Below are 20,898 nucleotides of genomic sequence, written 5' to 3' on the forward strand. Positions count from 1 at the left end.
ATTTCAGCTTATTGTCTACAAAGACACCTAGATCGTTTTCTTGAGTGCTGAATTCTAAGGTAGACACTAGGACCAGGTAACTATGATTTGAATTATTATTCCCAATGTGCAACACTTTGCATTTGTCTACATTAAATTTCATCTGCCATTTGGATGCCCAGTCTTCCAGTTTCCTAAGGTATTCCTGCAATTTTTCACAATCTCCATGCATTTTGACAACTTTGAATAGTTGTATCATCTGCAAATTTAATCACCTCACTCATCATTCTGATTTCCAGATCATTTATAAACATGTTAAATATCACCGGTCCCAGTACAGATCTCTGTGGCACTCCACTATTTACCCTCCTCCATTGAGAGAAATGGCCTATTTACCCTCCTCCATTGAGAGAAATGGCCATTTAACCCCACCCTCTGTTTTCTGTTCAGTAATCAATTCTTTATCCACAGAAGGACATTGCCGCCCATGCCATGACTTTTTAATTTTCTCAGGAGTCTCTCATGATGATCTGTCAAAAGCTTTCTGAAAATCTAGATGCACTACATCAACCAGCTCACCGTTATCCACATGTTTATTCATGTCTTCAAAGAAATGAATCAGATTAGTGAGGCAAGACTTCCCTTGGCTGAGCCCATGCTGACCCTGTCCCATTATATCATGTTTGTCTATGTGTTCTGTAATTTTTTTCTTTAGAATAGTTTCCAATATCTTGCCCGGCACTGACGTCAGGTTTAGCGGTCTGTAATTTCACGGTCACCCCTCAAATCCTTTTTAAAAATTGGCAGCACCTTGGCCATCCTCCAATATTCAAGTACTATGGATGATTTTAACAACAGATCACTAACAGCAGATCAGCAATTTCATGTTTGAGTTCTTTCAGTAACCTGGGGTGATCCGGTCCAGGTGATTTATCACTCTTTAACTGGTCAATTTGGCTCAGTATGTCTTCTAGGTTCACCAAGAGTTTTTTTCAGTTCCTCCACATTATCACCCTTGAAAACCATTTCCGGTATAACTAGATCTCTTACATGTTCTTCCGTAAAGACCGAAGCAAAGAACTCATTCAATCTCTCCGCTATGGTCTTGCCCTCCCTGAGTGCTCCTTGTGCTCCTTCATGATGCAGTGGTCCCCCAGATTCCCGCAAAGGATTTCTGCTTCTGATGTACCTGAAAAAGGTGTTACTATGAGTTTTTGTCTTCATGTCAAGTTTTTATTCATATTCTCTTTTAGCATTCTTTATCAATGCTTTGCATCTAGCTTGACAGTGCTCATGTTGCTTTTTATTTTCTTCATTCGGATCCTTTTTCCATTCTTTGAAGGATGTTCTTTCGGTTCTAATAGCCTCTTTCACTTCACCTTTTAACCATGTTGGCTGTTGTTTGCTCTTCTTTCCATCTTTGTTAATACATGGAATACATCTGTTCTGGGCTTCCACGATGGTATATTTAAACAATGTCCATGCCTGTTGCAAAGTCCTAAACTTTGTAGCCAACACTTTTAGCTTCTTTTTAACCATTTTCCTCATTTTTTTGTACTTGCCTTGCAAAAATTAAATGCCTCTACAGTAAATTTCCTTAGTGACGTTACTCCAGATATGAGCTCAAATTTGATCATGTTATGATCACTGTTTCCCAGCGGATCCAACACCATTACCACTCGTACCATGCCCTGCATTCCATTAAAAAGATCTAAAATAGTTCTCCCTCTTGTTGGCTCTTGGACTAGTTGCGCCAAGAAGCAGTCATTTATTATATCTTAAGAATTTTACCTCCTTAATACTCCCTGATCTAACATTTATCCAGCCAGTATTGGGGTAATTGAAATCATCCATCCAAAGGCATTATTTTTCTACGTGGGTCAGTTTTGGGGATATTCAGCTTTGTCCCACAAACATATTTTTATCATCTCTTAAATACAAAGAGCAGAGGATTTTTTTTTAAACTCTTAAAGCAACTTTGTTGAATTTGTATACACCTATTGTCAGTTTCCCCCCACAACTGCTTAGCTTTTTGCACTCATTCCTAGCATATTATTAACTAATATACTGTGGTATATTTATTGGTTAGTCTTAGTAAATAAATATCACATTCTAAACAAAGTAACAATTATCAGAGGATAAATGGGTGAAAACCCTTTGCAGAGAGAAGCAAACTTAAATAAGGCAAAAAGGAGTCCTTTTACTAAACTGCGGTAAGCACTAAATTACCATAGCAAAAAGTGCTTACTGCAGGGCACGCTAAGGCATACAGTGGTAATTTTTGGATGTGCATGCACTACCCATGCTGGGGATGGTCTGGACGAGGTGGAGAGTGGACTTGATTAGTGCTAATTGGTTAGCGCAGCTACATTGCCATGCGCTAATTGATTAGCATGTGCTAAGTGTGCAAGTCCTTATTGGTTACATAATGGGTGGTGGTAAGAGCTCATGCGCCAATGAAAAAATTAGCATGTGGCCATTAATAGTGAAAATAGAAAAATCAGCTATTTTACCCTGATGGTAAAAATGGTCTTAGCACAAAGGAATGACCTGTGTAAGGTCACCCTAAGACCACTTTTTACCACAGTTTGGTAAAAGGGGTCCTACATCTCCAGGCAATAAAACAATTTCAAAAAGGAAAGGAAAAGGTGTGTTCATAGAGAATGTAACTAAGTATTAGGCTTATTGATGCTAAAGATTACCTGTTAGTCTAATTATAACACACTGGAGGAAAAAATTAAACAGGATTTTTGAGAAGTCCATTAACAATATCCACCACAATATTCAAAAATATCCCACTGCAAGTAGTCAAAAAATTGGACAGCCAGTATACGAAGGCACTTATCTAGTTAGGAAGTGCTGCTAACCAGTTAAATGGATAAGTACCGACCAGAGAAATATTCAGCGGCAGTAACCAGACAGTGCCACTGAATATTCTCTCTGAATGTCTTGGCACTATCTTGGAATTGCTGGGACAGTCCATGGGTGAAGCTTCGATAGCACCAGAAGTTATCCAGTTAGTTGTGATATTCAAACCACTAACTGGATAGCTAACTGTATAAGGTTAGGACAGCAAAAGGGCTGCTACATATCAGGTGTTGTTTTTTTACCTGTGGTGGCCAGCGTTTCCAAAAAAAATGACTGCCATAGGCTATCAGCCCCTAAATTAATTAGAAAGAATCTTATTGAGAGGACGCTGCAACTTTGAATAATATTTGGTAAAAATATTTACTCTTACTACATCATCTTCGTTAACCCTACCTGATGAAGCCTGGTTAGGTGAAACATGATTCACATAGGAGTAGTAGCATACCCAGAAAGGAAGCTGGGGGAGGGGAATCCAATGCATAACATGGGTAGTGATGTAGCCAGATAGCCCATTTCGGGTGGGCCTGATCCCAAGGTAGATGGGCACGAAGTTCTCCCTGCCCTTCACCCCGTCCCTCAAAATGTAAATACTTGAGCTGGTAGGGATCCTCAAGCCCAGTCAGGGGAAGACCCCCTCCCTCTTCACCATCCAGATTTGAAAAATATTTTTTAAAAGTTTGTATTACCTCAGTTAGTTCAATTTATGTGTATATTAGCAAATTTGACATATTCATAGATATTCATATGTTTAGATATATAAATGCAACTGTTCAGGACCTAAATCAGATTCTAAATGGGTGAATATTGCAATTAAAATAAGTTTCATGAGTATCTGATTTACTGATTCAATGTGCCACCTCTTCTCAGCCAGTCTATTTGAATAAGGCTCTAATTTCACCTCTCTCTGTTAATAGTTTTTATTACTACAAGAGAGACTCATAGGAAATGGGAACGTGATAAGTCAAGAATAACTAATACCATGCAAGCAGCGGAAGATAAAAAAATAGCCCTAGTTAAATATATCTAAACTCTACATTTGATGCATTTTTCCCTCATTCTTAGTGGTGGGTTAGATCCTTCTTCAGATCCCAGCAGCATCTTCTCCACTTGGCTGAATTATGCTAGAAAAATGGAGTCCATCCAGTATCATGCACTAAACCTATCTTTCATCTTTGCCTTACATAACCAACACAAGTTCTGTTTGTCTGCTCCTCAGCCCCCATCATCTCTTCTTTGTTTTTAATTCCTTTCTTCATCCTTCCCATGCTCCAGTTCCCTTTGTTCCTGATACCTTTTTGCAAGATTTGTTCTGTTGTTCTCCTATTACCTTTTCTAACAGATTAATTGACCCTCATTGTTAGTTGATATTTGAGGTTGATCAGAATTAACCTGGACTTTATTTTTCTAATTTTTACAGCTGACACAGCAATGTAGTATAGTGGGAAAGTTGCCTCTAAACTATTATCTATATGAAATAATCATTATATTACCGTAGCAAACCTCGTCAGTCCAACATTTAATTGTTCTGTATGTAAGAGTTCAGTCTGAACTTTGAATTTTGGCACCCACTTTATTGTTCCTATGGTATAATATTCTTTTACTGCGTCAGCTGCAACAATTTTAAAAAATAGTCTGCGTCAAAGTTGATCACCAGATGTGTGTGTGTGTGTGTTTGATCTTATATAAACTTACTATGTTGGGGTTTTATTTCAGCATATCAATGATGGAATTGTGTGAAAATAAGAGAGACAGTGTGCTGCTAGCCTTTGATCTGCTCAGCAGAAATTACCGTGCAAAACTGGAAAAATCTCAGGATGAATATACAAACACAGATCTGCCAGAATAAAAATGAAAAAGGTTTGGGATTCATTATTACCATTTCAGTGTATGTGATTATATCGGCTTAGTTTTTCCATTGGAACAGTTGTATGTTTTGGTGGCCAATCCTATACTATGATCACTGTTGATCCCCAGATAAGCATAGAACACTGCATATGATCTGATATGCAGGGTTCTTTTTAATTTTTTTTTCTTATAAACCATCTTCAATCTATCAAGGTGGTGTACTATACACTCAGGCACTTTTATTTCCCTGGAGGGCTCACAATCTGAGTTTGTACCAGAGGCACTGGAGGGGTGAATGAGTTGCCCAAGGCCAAAAGTATAAGGAGCTGCAGTGGGATTTGAACTGGGTTCCCCAGGCTTTCAGCTTGCTGCTAGATATAACCATTAGGTTATTTCTTCCCCATGTTCTGTAACAGTAGGCATTGATTAGAAAATTCTTTGCATGTCACAATAAGCATTACTGATCTGACTTCTTTTCAAAGTCAGCATGATCCATGCAGTTCTTTTTTTGTCTTAATTTGTACTTCAGCTCCCATAATATATCTATTTTATTTCTTTTTCATACTCCATTCTAAATTGGCTTCATAATCAAAAGGCTTAGATATGAAAATCAATACTATTTGGAATGACATTCATGAAAGTGTTCCTCAATTTTTTACAGGTGGACTTCTCCACTGCAGCTCAGATTTTCAAAGGGTCATAGTAATATAGTATATGTTGGCAGATAAAGACCTGTTCAGTACATCCAGTCTGCCCAACAAGGTGTTCAGAGCCACATCTGGCACTCTCTGCAGGTTTCACTTCTTCATGATTAAATACTGGAATATAAATAAGGAAGTTGGAAACTTGCCTTGCCAATCACATATGGCAGTTATATGATGCAATCTTCGAATGTAATACCATGATACTATTGCTTTCCACCTTAAGGATGTCTTCCCCTCCCATCATTTTTTCACCAATATCAACTTTATGATTCTACCCCTCCATCCCATAGAAATATGCAGCACCTGCAGTTATAGCCTATACTTTCAATGTGATATTTAATCTGCCATTCCCTAATAGTTTTGGGGCACAAATAGTAAAAGTCTGTCCAGTACTAGATCTACTTCCCAACCACTGATATTGCCTTGGAGCCCACTCCAGCCTTGTTCTAGATTTAATTTTGCCTTTTGCAGGACCCTGACCATAGAAGTCTACCTGGCATTGATTATACTTGCCAACTTCTGGAGCTGCTGTCAAGTTCGATCCAGCTACGAGGTCATTACATAATAAGGCCAAGGGTCCATTGAGCCCAGCATCCCGTCCATGACAGTGGCCAATCCAGGTCAAGGGCACCTGGCAAGCTTCCCAAATGTACAAACATTCTATACATGTTATTCCTGGAATTGTGGATTTTTCCCAAGTCCATTTAGTAGCGGTTTATGGACTTGTCCTTTAGGAAACCGTCCAACCCCCTTTTAAACTCTGCCAAGCTAACCGCCTTCAACACATTCTCCGGCAATGAATTCTAGAGTTTAATTACGCGTTGGGTGAAGAAACATTTTCTCCGATTTGTTTTAAATTTACTACACTGTAGTTTCATCGCATGCCCCCTAGTCCTAGTATTTTTGGAAAGCGTGAACAGACGCTTCACATCCACCTGTTCCACTCAACTCATTATTTTATATACCTCTATCATGTCTCCCCTCAGCCTTCTCTTCTCCAAGCTGAAAAGCCCTAGCCTCCTTAGTCTTTCTTCATAGGGAAGTCGTCCCATCCCCGCTATCATTTTAGTCGCCCTTCGCTGCACCTTTTCCAATTCCACTATATCTTTCTTGAGATGCTGTGACCAGAATTGAACACAATACTCAAGGTGCGATCGCACCATGGAGCGATATAATGGCATTATAACATCCTCACACCTGTTTTCCATACCTTTCCTAATAATACCCAACATTCTATTCGCTTTCCGAGCCGCAGCAGCACACTGAGCAGAAGGTTTCATTGTATTATTGACGACGACACCCAGATCCCTTTCTTGGTCCGTAACTCCTAAAGTGGAACCTTGCATGACGTAGCTATAATTCGGGTTCTTTTTTTCCACATGCATCACCTTGCACTTGCTCACATTAAACGTCATCTGCCATTTAGCCGCCCAGTCTCCCAGTCTCGTAAGGTCCTTCTGTAATTTTTCACAATCCTGTCGCGAGTTAACGACTTTGAATAACTTTGTGTCATCAGCAAATTTAATTACCTCGCTAGTTACTCCCATCTCTAAATCATTTATAAATATATTAAAAAGCAGCGGTCCTAGCACAGACCCCTGAGGAACCCCACTAACTAAAGCTTTGTTTTAATTTGATTCCACCCTTTTTCTATATAGGGATCCTCTTTGTTTATCCCATACATTCTTCAATTCTGTCACTGTTTTTGTCTTTACCACCTCATCAGGGAGGGCATTACAGGCATCTATCACCCTTTTTGTGAAAAGGTATTTCCTGATGTTGCTCATAAGTCTTCCATACTGTAACCTCAACTCAAGAACTCTAGTTCTAACATTTCCCTATCTCTGAAAAAGATTAAATACTTAAAAGGCATTAATATGCAAATTAAACATCTGTATCATGTCCTCCCATCCCTCCTTTCCTCTAGGGTAGTGGTTCTCAAGTTAGCCCCTGAGACACACCCAGTCAGGTTTTCAGGAGACCTACAATGAATATGCATGAGATACATTTGCATGCATGACCTGAATGCAGATGTATCTCATAAGTACATAATTATTGCAATACTGGGACAGACCAAAGGTCCATCAAGCTGTTTCCAACACTGGCCAATCCAGGTCACAAATACCTGGCAAGATCCCAAAAAAGTACAAAACATTTTATACTGCTTATCCCAGCATTAGTGGATTTTCCTCAAGTCCCTTTAATAATGGTCTATGGACTTTTCGTTTAGGAAGCCGTCCAAACCTTTTTTAAACTCCGCTAAGCTAACCGCCTTTACCACATTCTCTGGCAACAAATTCCAGAGTTTAATTACACGTTGAGTGAAGAAAGATTTTCTCCGATTAGTTTTAAATTTACTACATTGTAGCTTCACCGCAAGCCCCCTAGTGCTAGCACTTTTGGAAAACAAACGCTTCACATCTACCCATTCAACTCCACTCATTATTTTATAGACCTCTAGCATATCTCCCCTCAGCCGCCTTTTCTCCAAGCTGAAGAGCCCCAGCCGCTTCAGCCTTTCCTCATAGGGAAGTCATCCCATCCCCTTTATTATTTTTGTCGCCCTTCTCTGTACCTTTTCTAAACCCACTATATTTTTTTTGAGATGCGGCGACCAGAATTGAACACAATATTCGAGGTGTAGTCGCACCATGGAGCAATACAAACGCATTATAACGTCCTCATTTTTGTTTTCCATTCCTTTCCTAATAATACCTAACATTCTATTTGCTTTCTTAGCTGCAGCAGCACACTGAGCAGAAGGTTTCAACGTATCAACAACAACACCTAGATCCCTTTCTTGGTCTGTGACTCCTAACGTAGAACCTTGCATGACGTAGATATAATTCGGGTTCCACTTTCCTTCATGCATCGCTTTGCACTGCTCACATTAAACGTTATCTGCTATTTAGACTCCCAGTCTCGCAATTTTTCACAATCCTCCTGCGATTTAACGACTTTGAATAAATTTGTGTCATCAGCAAATTTAATTACCTCACTAGTTACTCCCATCTCTAGATCATTTATAAATATGTTAAAAAGCAGCGGTCCCAGCACAGACCCCTGGGGAGCCCCACTAACTACCCTTCTCCATTGAGAATACTGACCATTTAACTCTACTTTCTGTTTTCTTTTAACCAGTTTTTAATCCACAATAGAACACTACCTCCTATCCCATGACTCTTCAATTTCCTCTGGAGTCTTTCATGAGGTACTTTGTCAAACGCCTTCTGAAAATCCATATACACAATATCAACTGGCTTACCTTTATCCACATGTTTGTTCACCCTTTCAAAGAAATGTAGTAGATTGGTGAGGCAAGATTTCCCTTCACTAAATCCATGTTGGCTTTGTCTCATTAATCCATGCTTTTGAATATGCTCTGTAATTTTGTTCTTTATAATAGTCTCTACCATTTTGCCCGGCACCAACATCAGACTCACCGCTCTATAATTTCCAGGATCTCCTCTGGAACCTTTTTAAAAAATCGGCATTACATTGGCCACCCTCCAATCTTCTAGTACCATGCTCGATTTTAAGGATAAATTACATATTACTAACAATAGCTGCAAGTTCATTTTTCAGTTCTATCAGTACTCTGGGATGAATACCATTCGGTCCAGGAGATTTGCTACTCTTCAATTTGTAGAGCTGCCCTATTACATCCTCCAGGTTTATAGAGAATTCATTCAGTTTCTCTGACTCGTCAGCTTCGAATACCATTTCTGGCACCGGTATGTTTCTCAAATCTTCCTCGGTGAAGACCAAAGCAAAGAATTCATTTAATCTCTCTGCTATGGCTTTGTCTTCCCTGATTACCCCTTTTACTCCTCAATCATCTAGCGGTCCAATTATTTTGCCGGCTTCCTGCTTTTAATATACCTAAAAAATTTTTTTACTATGTCTTTTTGCCTCCAACGCAATCTTTTTTTCAAAGTCCTTCTTAGCCTTCTTTATCAGTGCTTTGCATTTGACTTGATATTCCTTATGCTGTTTCTTATTATTTTCAGTCGGTTAGCCTGAAAACCTGACCTGCTAGGTATGTCCTGAGGACTGGGTTGAGAACCGCTGCTCTAGGGTAAATATGTTCAGATCTTCAAGTCTCTTCTCATTTGTCTTCTGGCATAAGCCCTGTATAAAGTTTTATTGTCTTCCTCTGAATTGTTTCAAGTCTTGTTTGATGTCCTTAGCTAGATATGGCCTCCAAAACTGAACACAGTACTCCAAATGGGGCCTGACCAATGACTTGTACAAGTCATTAATACCTCCGTTCTTCTACTGGATATGCATCTGTTTATGCAGCTTAGTATCCTACCAGTTATGGCCACCACCTTGTCACATTAAGATCCTTCAACACTATCACCCCAAAGTCCATTACTTGTTCTGGGCTCAGCAGCCTCTCACCTTCTAGTAAATACATCTCTCTTGGATTTTTACACCCCATGTGCATCACTCTGAACTTCTTTGCATTAGCATTTAACTGCCAAAAATTAGACAATTCTAATTTTTCAGGTCACTTCCCATGTTGTCCACTCCCTCTGCTGTGTCCACGCAGTTGCAAATCTTCATGTCGTCCACAAAAAGGTAAACTTTTTCTTCTAACCATTCCATAATATCGCTCACAAATACATTGAATAGAATTGGCCTCCAACACCAATCCTTGAGGAACTCTACTACTCATATTTCTTTCCTTCAAATGAATTCCATTCACTCCCACCCTCTGGTAGCTATCAGTTTACCACTTGGGTCCTAATTTCAGCCCTTTCAATTTGTTCATGGGCCTCCTATGAGGAACCATTTCAAAGGCTTTGCTGAAATCCATATAGACCACATCTATCACGTGTCCTCAATCCAGTTCTTTGGTCCAAGGTATACAAGAGCAACACTCTCACTAATGGTGACAAAACTTATCATTTGTATACTAACCCCCAGATTCTTTAAAGGTCACCCAAAATTGGGAGTGGATTCCAGGTCAGTACCCAAAATAATTAAGCTAATGGGCTTAAAAGATTTAATTATTGTAGCTAACAAGCACTTGATTGGCACTGATTATGATTTGGGCGCTGAACTAGCTATGCCCTATTCTATAACAATAGGAACCTAAATTGGATTGCTTGAAACTCAACAGGGGGCCTAGACATGGCAGGGACATGGGTAGGTCAGGGGCGTTCACAAAAATGCAGACAGTGTTAGAGAATAATGGAGATCCACACCTAATTTGTGTGCCAGGATTTACACCAGGTTTCAGCTAGCGTTTTCTACAAAGAGTGCTCATTCCAAAATATTCTTTATAGAATAGCATTGAGCACCAAATTTTTGGTGCCATTTCTAAAATGTAGCCCTTCATTTCCAGGTTGTATAATCATGTCTTTGTGACAGTCTCCTGCTTATTTTCAAAAGTGAAAGACGCCCATATTTCGACCTAAAGCGGGAGATGAGCGTCTTTCTCGCATGGGTGCCCAAATCGGTATAATCGAAAGCCGATTTTGGGCGTCTTCAACTGCACTCCGTCGTGGAAACAAATAAAGTTGATGGGGGCGTGTCAGAGGCGTGGTGAAGGCAGGACTGGGGCGTGGTTAACGGCCGAACAGAGATGGGCGCGCTCGGCCGATAATGGAAAAAAGAAAGGCATTTTTAGCGAGAATTTAGGTCACTTTTTTTGGACCCTTTTTTATCACGAACAGGTCCCCCAAAATTGCCCTAAATGACCAGATGACCACCGGAGGGAATCAGGGATGATCTCCCCTGACTCCCCCAGTGGTCACTAACCCCCTCCCACCAAACAAAAGAACTTTGAAAACTTTTTTTTCCAGCCTGTATGCCAGCCTCAAATGTCATCCCCAGCTCCATCACAGCAGTATGCAGGTCCCTGGAGCAGTTTTTAGTGGGTGCAGTGGACTTCAGGCAGGTGGACCCAGGCCCATCCTCCCCCTACCTGTTACACTTGTGGTGGTAAATGGGAGCCATATAAACCCCCCCCCCCCCAAAACCCACTGTACCCACATGTAGGTGACCCCTTCACCATTAAGTGCTATGGTAATGGTGTAGAGTTGTGGGGAGTGGGTTTTGGGGGTATTTGGGGGGTTCAGCACCCAAGGTAAAGGAGCTATGCACCTGGGAGCTATTTTAATGTTTTTTTTATTGTTAAAAGTGCCCCCCTAGGGTGCCCGGTTGGTGTCCTGGCATGTGAGGGGGACTAGTGCACTACGAATCCTGGCCCCTCCCATGACCCAAAGCCTTGGATTTGTTTGTTTTTGAGCTGGGCTGCTTCGATTTCGATTATCGCTGAAAAACGAAAACGCCCAGCTCAAAAAACGCCCACATCCAATGCATTTGCCTGGCACAAACCATATTTTCGAAACTAAAGATAGACGTCCATCTTTTTCGAAAATACGGTTTGGCCCACCCCTTCACGTACCCGTTCTTGGAGATGGACGTATTTACACATGGGCGTTCACGTTCGATTATGCCCCTTCACGTGACCTAATGACTGAAACTACAGAATTGTTGTTGCAATACTTATAAATGAAATGTTTCCAAGTTTGTATCATTTGTAAATGGTTATTTTATTCAACAATATTATGTACAATTTATGTAGCACTGTTATTGGCTGACAGCGACACATGGAGCTGTCGTCAGTGGTCTCTAGTGGAAGGTTTTATTGATCAATTCAAGAAGTTAGGAGACAAAAAAGAAGAATCCCTGCTCGAGGTAGAATATGCTTTAAAAACCTGTTCCAGTTTAAAAAAAAATACTTGGAAAAACTCATGTATAATAAGTCTTTCAAAAAGATTCAAATCCTAGAGAAAAGGAAAGATATTCTAGCTGAATTTGATTGTTGGATCAAACTGAATTTGTTATATGAAACTGTATCATTGCTGGCCACACCTAGAGAAGTTTTTTTTTTTATATATAGCACTTGGCTGACTCATTGTGAGGTAATCACTGCATAGCGGGGGGGGGGGGGGGGGGGGGGGGGTGGAGTTGGGTTCTGTATAGAGACACACAGATCACTTTGTTTGTAAATTCCATGTTCTGGACCTGAACCAAAATACTGCTAAGTGATTTCTGATTATTATTTTATTCTAATTTCTCAACTTTCTGGCTATAGATTTAGCTACCTGATATATCTATTCTCTAGAATTTATTGCTCATTGCTTAATTAATTTGTTCTGTGAATCTGTATTGTGGTACACTTCTCTGTCTTCTAACCCTGCTCCCCCAAAAAGACAAAAACAGCAACCCCCCCCCCCCACACACTTTCTTTCCCTTCCTGCCTAGCTCTCATAGTAGAGAGGATAGGTTTTTCTAACTGCTTCTTGTCCTACATCCTGCTAACTCTTGCTGTAGCATTCTAACTTTGTAGACAGGTTCTGCCAGTCCTACCTATTAAAAAAAAAAAAAGCAGCTTTAGTCTCCCAACAGGTTTTAAATATGCATTTTACATAGATGATGCTGGCCACACCTAGAGAACTTTTTTTGATACAGTACTTGGCTTACTCACTGGGACTTATAGCCATGGATCGGAAAGATGGAGGAGGAGAAGTGATGGACCTGAGAGGAAGGAGGGAAAAAAGAGTGAAGTAATAAACATAAGAAGGGTGTGAAGAAATGATAGATCCAAAGAGTGGAAGGGAAGAAAGAGAGAAATGATGTACCCGAATATAGAAGGGAAGGAAAAAAGATGTTGTGTCACAGGGGCAGGGAAGGAAGGAAGAGATGTTGAGCCACAGGAGCAGGGAGAGACAGGATAGGAATGATACAGGGAATTGCTGGTGGAGGTGGAGAGAAGAAATATGCAGATGTCAGGCTACAAGGGAGGAAGGAAAGGTGGGGTCAACAAATGGGATGGAGGGAGGAAGAGGGAGAAACTGGGAATGGGGAAACCATGAGATGTCATGGAGGGGTTATCAAGGATATGAGTGACAGGATAATATGTACAGAGGTTAAAAATACAGTAATGGGGAGTACAGGAAAGACAGAAAGGTATTAAGAGGCAGGGGATCAAATCAGATGGAACTGGGGAGAGTTAGGGGGTGAGAGAAGGAGATGAAAGGTTGATAGAGAGTTGAAAATCAAAAAGTTGGTTGAGGACTGCAGAGTGAGAAAGCGGTTGAAATCTGAGTTGACAGAGGCAGAAAAATAAATGGAGAAAAGAGCTAAAACAGAAAGATCAATATGTTAAAGACAGATGTAATAAGGGAATGGAACAAGACAGGAGGAAAGAAGAGAAGTGAGAAATGGACAGACAGAAAGCAGAAAAGAAAAATTAGGATCAACACGATGGGAAAATGTCCAGACAACAAAAGTAGAAAAGTGTTATTTTGGATTTATTAACTATATTAGTTTAGGAAATGTACATCATAGATTGCTTTCTATTATGTTCAGTATAGAAAATGCATTTCTGTTTTTATTTTTCTCATGTTATGGTACATGCCTAGTTTGATTTCTTGGGGTTCCAGTTCAATTTTTGTCTTTGTATCTCTATTTCTAATTTGTGATCCTGTTCTGTATTTGATGAGGGTCTGTCTGTGTTATGCACATGACTGAGGTCCGGTATTCTGGGGGCATATAGCTTCTGTTTAGAGATCTGTAGCTGCCCCACTTGTTGTGTTTTTCCAGTAGGAGGTGTATTGGTGTTTTGGGGCCCCATTTAATAATATGTACTGCTGCCTATTCAAATGTAGGGTTCTTGCTATTTGAATCATAGGAATTAGTGCTACTGTTGTATGCCATACTTGTACACAAATATTAGGATTTTTTTTTAGGTTTTATATTTCACAATGTGCTTAGTAATGGAGAGTTATTTTGCTATAGCTCAGATGACATGAGAAATCAGAATATTTTTTGAATGGTGCCTTCCATGTTTTTGAATGCATGTTATCTGTGGCTAATATTATTATCTTTGAAGTATATTGTTGCCCTTTTCACAATTTGTGTCTTCAGTAAAAATATTCAACTATAAAGATAACACAATGATTAAAAGTGTAATTATTGAACTTTAAACACAATCTTAATACTCATTTAAGTGATAAAATATATATCCTTAAAAAAATTGATGGTGCGCCTTGTCAGTGTGCCACGAGATAAAGGTTGAAAATCACTGATGTAAGTGCTGGTTTATGCATGTATTAAACCCAAATAGGGCTTATAAAATGAGGGCCACTGTCTCTTCACCATGGCCTTGTGCATCCTTGTGTGTTCCTTTAACTCCTTGATGATCTAACAGATTAGGAATTAGCTATTGGACAGAAAACAGAAGGTAGGGTTAAATGGTCATTTCTCTCAATGGAGGAGGGTGAACAGTGGAGTGCTACAGGAATCTATACTGGGACCGGTACTATTTAATATATTTATAAATGATATGGAAATCGTGACGAGTGAGGTGATCAAATTTACAGATGATACAAAACTATTCATGGTTGTTAAAACACGTACGGACCATGAAATATTGCAGGAAGACCTTAGGAAATTGGAAGACTGGGCATCCAAATGTGAGATGAAATTTATTGTGGACAAATGTAAGGCGATGTACATTGGAAAGAATAACCTGAATCATAGTTACCTGATGCTAGGGTCCACCTTGGGGGTCAGCGCTCAAGAAAAAGATCTGGGTGTCATTGTAGATAATATGCTGAAATCTTCTGCTCAGTGTGTGGCAGCAACCAAAAAAAACCAAACAGGATGATAGGAATTATTAGGAAAGGGATGGTGAATAAGACCGAAAATATTATAATGCCTTTATATCACTCCATGGTGCATCCTCACCCTGAATATAGCGTTCAGTTCTGGTTGCCATATCTCAAAAAATATATAGCAGAATTAGAAAAGGTTCAAAGAAGAGTGACAAAAATGATGAAGGGGATGAAATCCTCTTGTATGAGGAATGGTTAAAAAGGTTAGGGTTCTTCAGCTTGGAAAGAAACGGATGAGGGGAGATATAATTGAGGTCTACAAAAATCCTGAGTGGTGTAGAACGAGTAGAAGTAAATCGATTTTTTACTTGTTCCAAAAGTACGAAGACTAGGGGACACTCAAGGAAGTTACATGGAAATACTTTTAAAAACAAATAGGAGTAAATATTTTTTCACTGAACAAATAGGTAAGCACTGGAACTCTTTGCCAGAGGATGGGGTAACAGTGTATCTGGGTTTAAAAATGGTTTGGACAAATTCCTGGAGGACAAGTCCATAGTCTGCTATTGAGACAGACATGGGAAGCAACTGCTTGCCCTGGGATTTGTAGTACGGAGTGTTGCCACGATTTGGGTTTTTGCCAGGTACTTCTGACTTGGCTTGGCCACTGTTTGGAAAACAGGATACTGGGCTAGATGGACCATTGGTCTGACCCAGTATGGCTACTCTTATCTTCTTATGTACCAGCATTGGTGCCTAGGTTGCATTATAGAATACCAGTGTAACCTAGTACCTGCACACTTAAACATCTACGCATCCACATTTACATTAGTCATAACAGTCATAGAGAGGTGCATAAATGTGGGTGCCTAAATGCGGTACAGAAGCACATAACTTACAGTATTTTGTAAGTTATGCACAGAAGTGAAAACCCCACTTATGTCCACCTATGTATATGCCCCCATGCAAATATCCATTCCAAACAATCCAAGGGCTACATCAATTGCCGGATCCGCAATAAACAAAACAGCAATACTAACAGACTGGATCATGGCAGAAAACCTTGACCTACTCTTCATCAATGAAACCTGGATCCACGGCCAAAAGGACCCCATAATCCTAGACCTGTGCCCTCCAGGATACAAAATCACACACTGGATCAGAAAGGAAAAGAGAGGCGGAGGCATAGCACTAATCTATCGATCCCACTTTACTACCAAAACCACTGCCGAGTTCATGACACCTCAACTTGAAATTGCCTCAATCAGAATCCACAACAAAACCCTACGCGATCATTTGAATTGTGTCTTGTTTTACAGACCTCCAGGTAATTGGAATGAAGGCCAGACTAACTTCATTGGCTTCATTTCAAACACATGTGTAACCAACTCCAATGTACTAGTATTAGGAGAAATCAACCTTCACTTAGAAGACCCAAACAATCAACGTACGAGAATGTAAGGAATTCCTCCACCTATGGGATCTCAAATGGCCACAAATGCAAGCAACCCACGTCAAAGGGCACACATTTGATCTTATCTCACACAAACTTTCAACAGACCAGAACCTAATAATAACAGATATTAAATGGATAGAAACACCCTGGACTGATCACTACAGATTAAATTTATCCCTACACTGGCAGAAGAAGGGATTACACCAAATACAAGAACACACATCCTACAGCACAAGAGGTCAAGTAGACACAAAAACATTCTGGCAACAGATATACAACAATGAATGGACAGCACAAACAGACTCCATTACCTAGTGGAATGGGATAAAAGATGCAAATGCATACTAGATGAAATATCACCCTTACAAACAAGAACTTCACGTAAGCATAACTCGATACCATGGTTCAATGAAGAACTGAAAAAGCTAATAACACAATCCAGGAAACTCGAACGAGCATGGAGTAAAACAAAAGACAAACACACACTCAATACATGGAAACAATCACAAAGAAAATACAAATACGCAATAAAGACAGACCAAAAGATCATACTATAAAACTAAAATAGGGACAGATTACAAAGACAAGAAGAAATTATACCAACTTGTGAAAAAACTCCTAGACACCAACCAGGTCACTACATCAAATAGAGACATCCCATCTGCAGACAAACTTGCCAAGTATTTCAATGAAAAATTGCAAACCTACGCAACACACTACCTCAGGACAACACTGACATCAAAATCTTCCTTAATGAGTTGGACCCAACCACGGGAGAATACCCAGCTGACCGAACCTGGTTAAAATTCACCCTCCTTACCATCGCCAGTTGCACAGGCGATCACCAGGTTCTCCAGCACTCACTGTAAACTAGTTACCTGTCCCAACTACCTAATGAAATCCGCCCCTGACCACGTCATAGCAGACCTCACATCCCACCTAAACTACATGCTTCAGCAAGTTCTCTTCCCTAAAGAAAATGGCAATATCCTACTCACTCCGATACCAAAAGACACCAAGAAAAAAAACAAATGAAATCACTAACTACTGTCCAGTAGCATCCTTTCTGTTGTCAGTCAAACTGATGGAAAGCATGGTAGCCAAACAATTTACAGATTATATAAACAAATTCTCAATATTACACGAATCACAGTCAGGTTTTCGCCCCCTCCACAGCACAGAAACAGTACTACTCTCTTCTAGTCAAATTCAAGCAGGAAATAGCAATAGGCAAAAACATCCTCCTCCTCCAATTCAACATGTCTAGTGCATTCGACATGTCTAGTGCATTTGACATGGTAAACCATAATATATTAATAAGATTACTAGATAAGTTCGGGATTGGTGGAAACATACTTAGCTGGATCAAGGGTTTCCTAACCACAAGAACATATCAAATAAAATCAAACTCAAACATATCACCATGGAAAGCAGACTGTGGAGTACCACAAGGATCACTGCTATCACCGATCCTCTTCAACCTAATGATGACCCCACTAGCCAAGTCCTTATCCAGCCGAGGCCTTAACCATTTCATCTATGCAGATGATGTCACAATATTCATTACTTACAAATCTAAACTGACAGAAATCACCAACGGAATCAAGATCAGCTTGAACATCATGGACTCTTGGGCAAATGCATTTCAACTAAAACTAAACAAAGAAAAAAACGCACTGTCTCATCCTCTCATCCCCACACAGTGTGGATAACCCCACTATTATCAACACCCCAGATTACACCTTCCCTATCTCAGACAGCTTGAAAATCTTTGACGTTACAATGGACCGCAACTTAACACTAGAGAGCCAAGTGACATCCACAACAAAGAAAATGTTCCACTCAATGTGGAAACACAAACGCGTGACACAATTCTTCCCGAGGGGAACATTTTGCAAGCCGATACAATCAATGGTACTAAGCCATGTAGACTACTGCAATGGAATTTATGTGGGATGCAAAGAACAAACCTTAAAGAAACTCCAGACCGCTCAAAACACGTCAGCTAGGCTTATCTTCGGAAAAATGCAATTTGAAAGTGCAAAACCCCTTCGCAAAAAACTACACTGGCTCCCAATCAAAGAACACATTGTTTTCAAAATCTGCAGTATGTTTCACAAAATTATCTACGGTGAAGCTCCGGGATACATGACAGATTTGATCGATCGACCTACCAACTAGAAACACATCCGAATCAACACGAACGCACCTAAATCTGCACTACAGAAGCTGCAAAGGACTCAAATACAAATCAACTTACATGTCCAGTTTTTCCTACATAAGCATACAACTGTGGAACGCATTACCAAAAGCCTTGAAAAATACGAACAACCACCTAAACTTCCGGAAAACACTAAAAACTAACCTGTTTAAAAAGGCATATCCTACCGATCCAACATAAATGCCTGATCTTTGCAACACAACAAAACTAAAGAACGTAATGGACATAACACAATTCTTCCGTTGTATGATTCCCTAGTGTGGCTGTGCCACATGAACTTTATCTTACCACAGCATCACTTTGTATTTGTTTACACCAGAGTCTGTAACACCTCTCTGGTACTATGTAAGCCACATTGAGCCTACAAATAGGTGGGAAAAAGTGGGATATAAATATAACAAATAAAATAAATAAATATGAACTATGTAAGTTAAACAGATATTTACAGATTGCAACTGTAGGCACCATATTGGCATATATGCTAGTATTCTAAACATTTGAGATGCAGTGACATGGACGTAGTTTGACTGTTCCATTAGGGGGCAAAGGGTGGAGTGTGACACATTAGTATATTCATTTGCATATATACATTTTATACATATTCACTATGGTCATTCCCCGCCCCCCCCCCCCCAAAAAAAAAAAAAAAGATAAAAACAGAATAGGAAGCTAGAATATCAAAACAGTGAATACATTACACATACACATATAAAAAAAAAATTTTAAACTGAAATTAGTCAACAATGGGAAACCTCTCTCAATATGCCCTCTTTCATATTCACATGAATCAGCAAGAGGAGAACACACTTTCCTGTCCTCCTTCCCTAGGCCTAACATTAGAAACTTCCCTTTTTCTTCTCCTCCCTCTCCCTTCTTTCCTCAGTGTGGACCTTAGAAATACACAGGCTCTAGATGTAGAAATGCAGTATTAGGGAGGCAAAATGGGCATGAGGGCAAATAGTTTCATACCTTTCAGAGTAATGACATCAGATGGGTTAGTTCTGTATATTCCTGATGCTCACCTCATACAAAATAAGGGACCACAAAACACAAGCAGATAAAAACTGAAATGGAGACCCACTTCCCCTCCGCCAAAGCAAGCCAGACTCTATTATGCAGTGCAATTCTAGTAAACAAAACAAAAAAAAATGCATTCTCTCCTGTACTCTACTAAACACAACAATAGTGATGTACATTTCTCAAAACAGGGAAAACAAACCAGCAGATCAGTATAATATCCAAAAAGACTTTATTGAGGATACCGTGTATGAAACAAATGCCCGACACAGGCCGTGTTTCGCCCAACAATAGGGCTGCGTCAGGGGCCAGTCTGTATCTTTCTTAAATAAGATCGGTATCAAATTATATGTCAAAACAAGGATATAAGGAACCTTCTTCATAAAAAACCAGCATGAGCAGCATAAAATAGAATATCCTGGATGACGCCAGATAGACAGTGAATAGCCTGCTAACGAAGGCTGGAAAAAGATAGAGTAGCCCCTGACGCAGCCCTATTGTTGGGCGAAATGCGGCCTGTGTTGGGCATTTGTTTCATACACGGTATCCTCAATAAAGTCTTTTTGGATATTATACTGATCTGCTGGTTTGTTTTCCACGCTGGATTTTGCAGATCGTTTGCCTTGTTGCTTTCTGGGGCATTTCTCAAAACAGACACATTCCAATTCTTAAAAAGAATTAAATGAAAATAATTCTTTCTGCCTTTGTTGTCTGGGCACTTTAATTTGGTTGGTCCCAGTCTGTTCCATTTTGTGTGTCAGTTTTCTCCTAAATTCTTTTCCAGGTCTGCCTTTCTATTTCTTCTCTCTCCTTTTGTCCTTCTTCAGTTCCTTCTGTAACTTATCTTTCTTTTCTCACTTTTCTCTTCTCTGCCTTGTATGATTTTTACCACTCATTCTCTGTTTCTTTCACCTTCTAATAAAGTTTCCGTTTCAACTCCTATCTACTTACCAGCTTTTACCGTCTCCCTCTTTCCCCCAAGTTTCCTATTCCCTTCCACAGCCCATCTTTTGTACTAATCTACCCTCCACTGCCTATCATCTCCTCACCAGCCCCAGCTCCATCCCCATCTCTCCTTTCATCTCTTGCCTCCAGGCCATTCTCCTATACTTCATATCCTATTGCCTCTCTTTCACCATCTTTTTAACCCTATTTCCACCCTCACTCAATCCC

At 39.9% G+C, this 20,898-nt stretch overlaps 1 protein-coding gene across 1 annotated transcript in view; it reads left to right on the forward strand.

Moving 5' to 3' along the window:
* The window catches only part of LOC115462209 (probable ATP-dependent RNA helicase DDX60), a 368,606-nt gene that overhangs the window by 343,040 nt on the left and 4,668 nt on the right, over window positions 1–20,898 (forward strand). Inside the window, exon 39 of the mRNA XM_030192223.1 lies at window positions 4,561–4,704. Within this exon, the coding sequence (XP_030048083.1) occupies window positions 4,561–4,693 (133 nt within the window). The 3' untranslated portion in view covers window positions 4,694–4,704. The remainder of the gene's footprint in view (window positions 1–4,560; window positions 4,705–20,898) is intronic.

Source organism: Microcaecilia unicolor, chromosome 2, assembly GCF_901765095.1.
Source record: "Microcaecilia unicolor chromosome 2, aMicUni1.1, whole genome shotgun sequence".
In the NCBI taxonomy this organism is placed as follows: domain Eukaryota; kingdom Metazoa; phylum Chordata; class Amphibia; order Gymnophiona; family Siphonopidae; genus Microcaecilia; species Microcaecilia unicolor.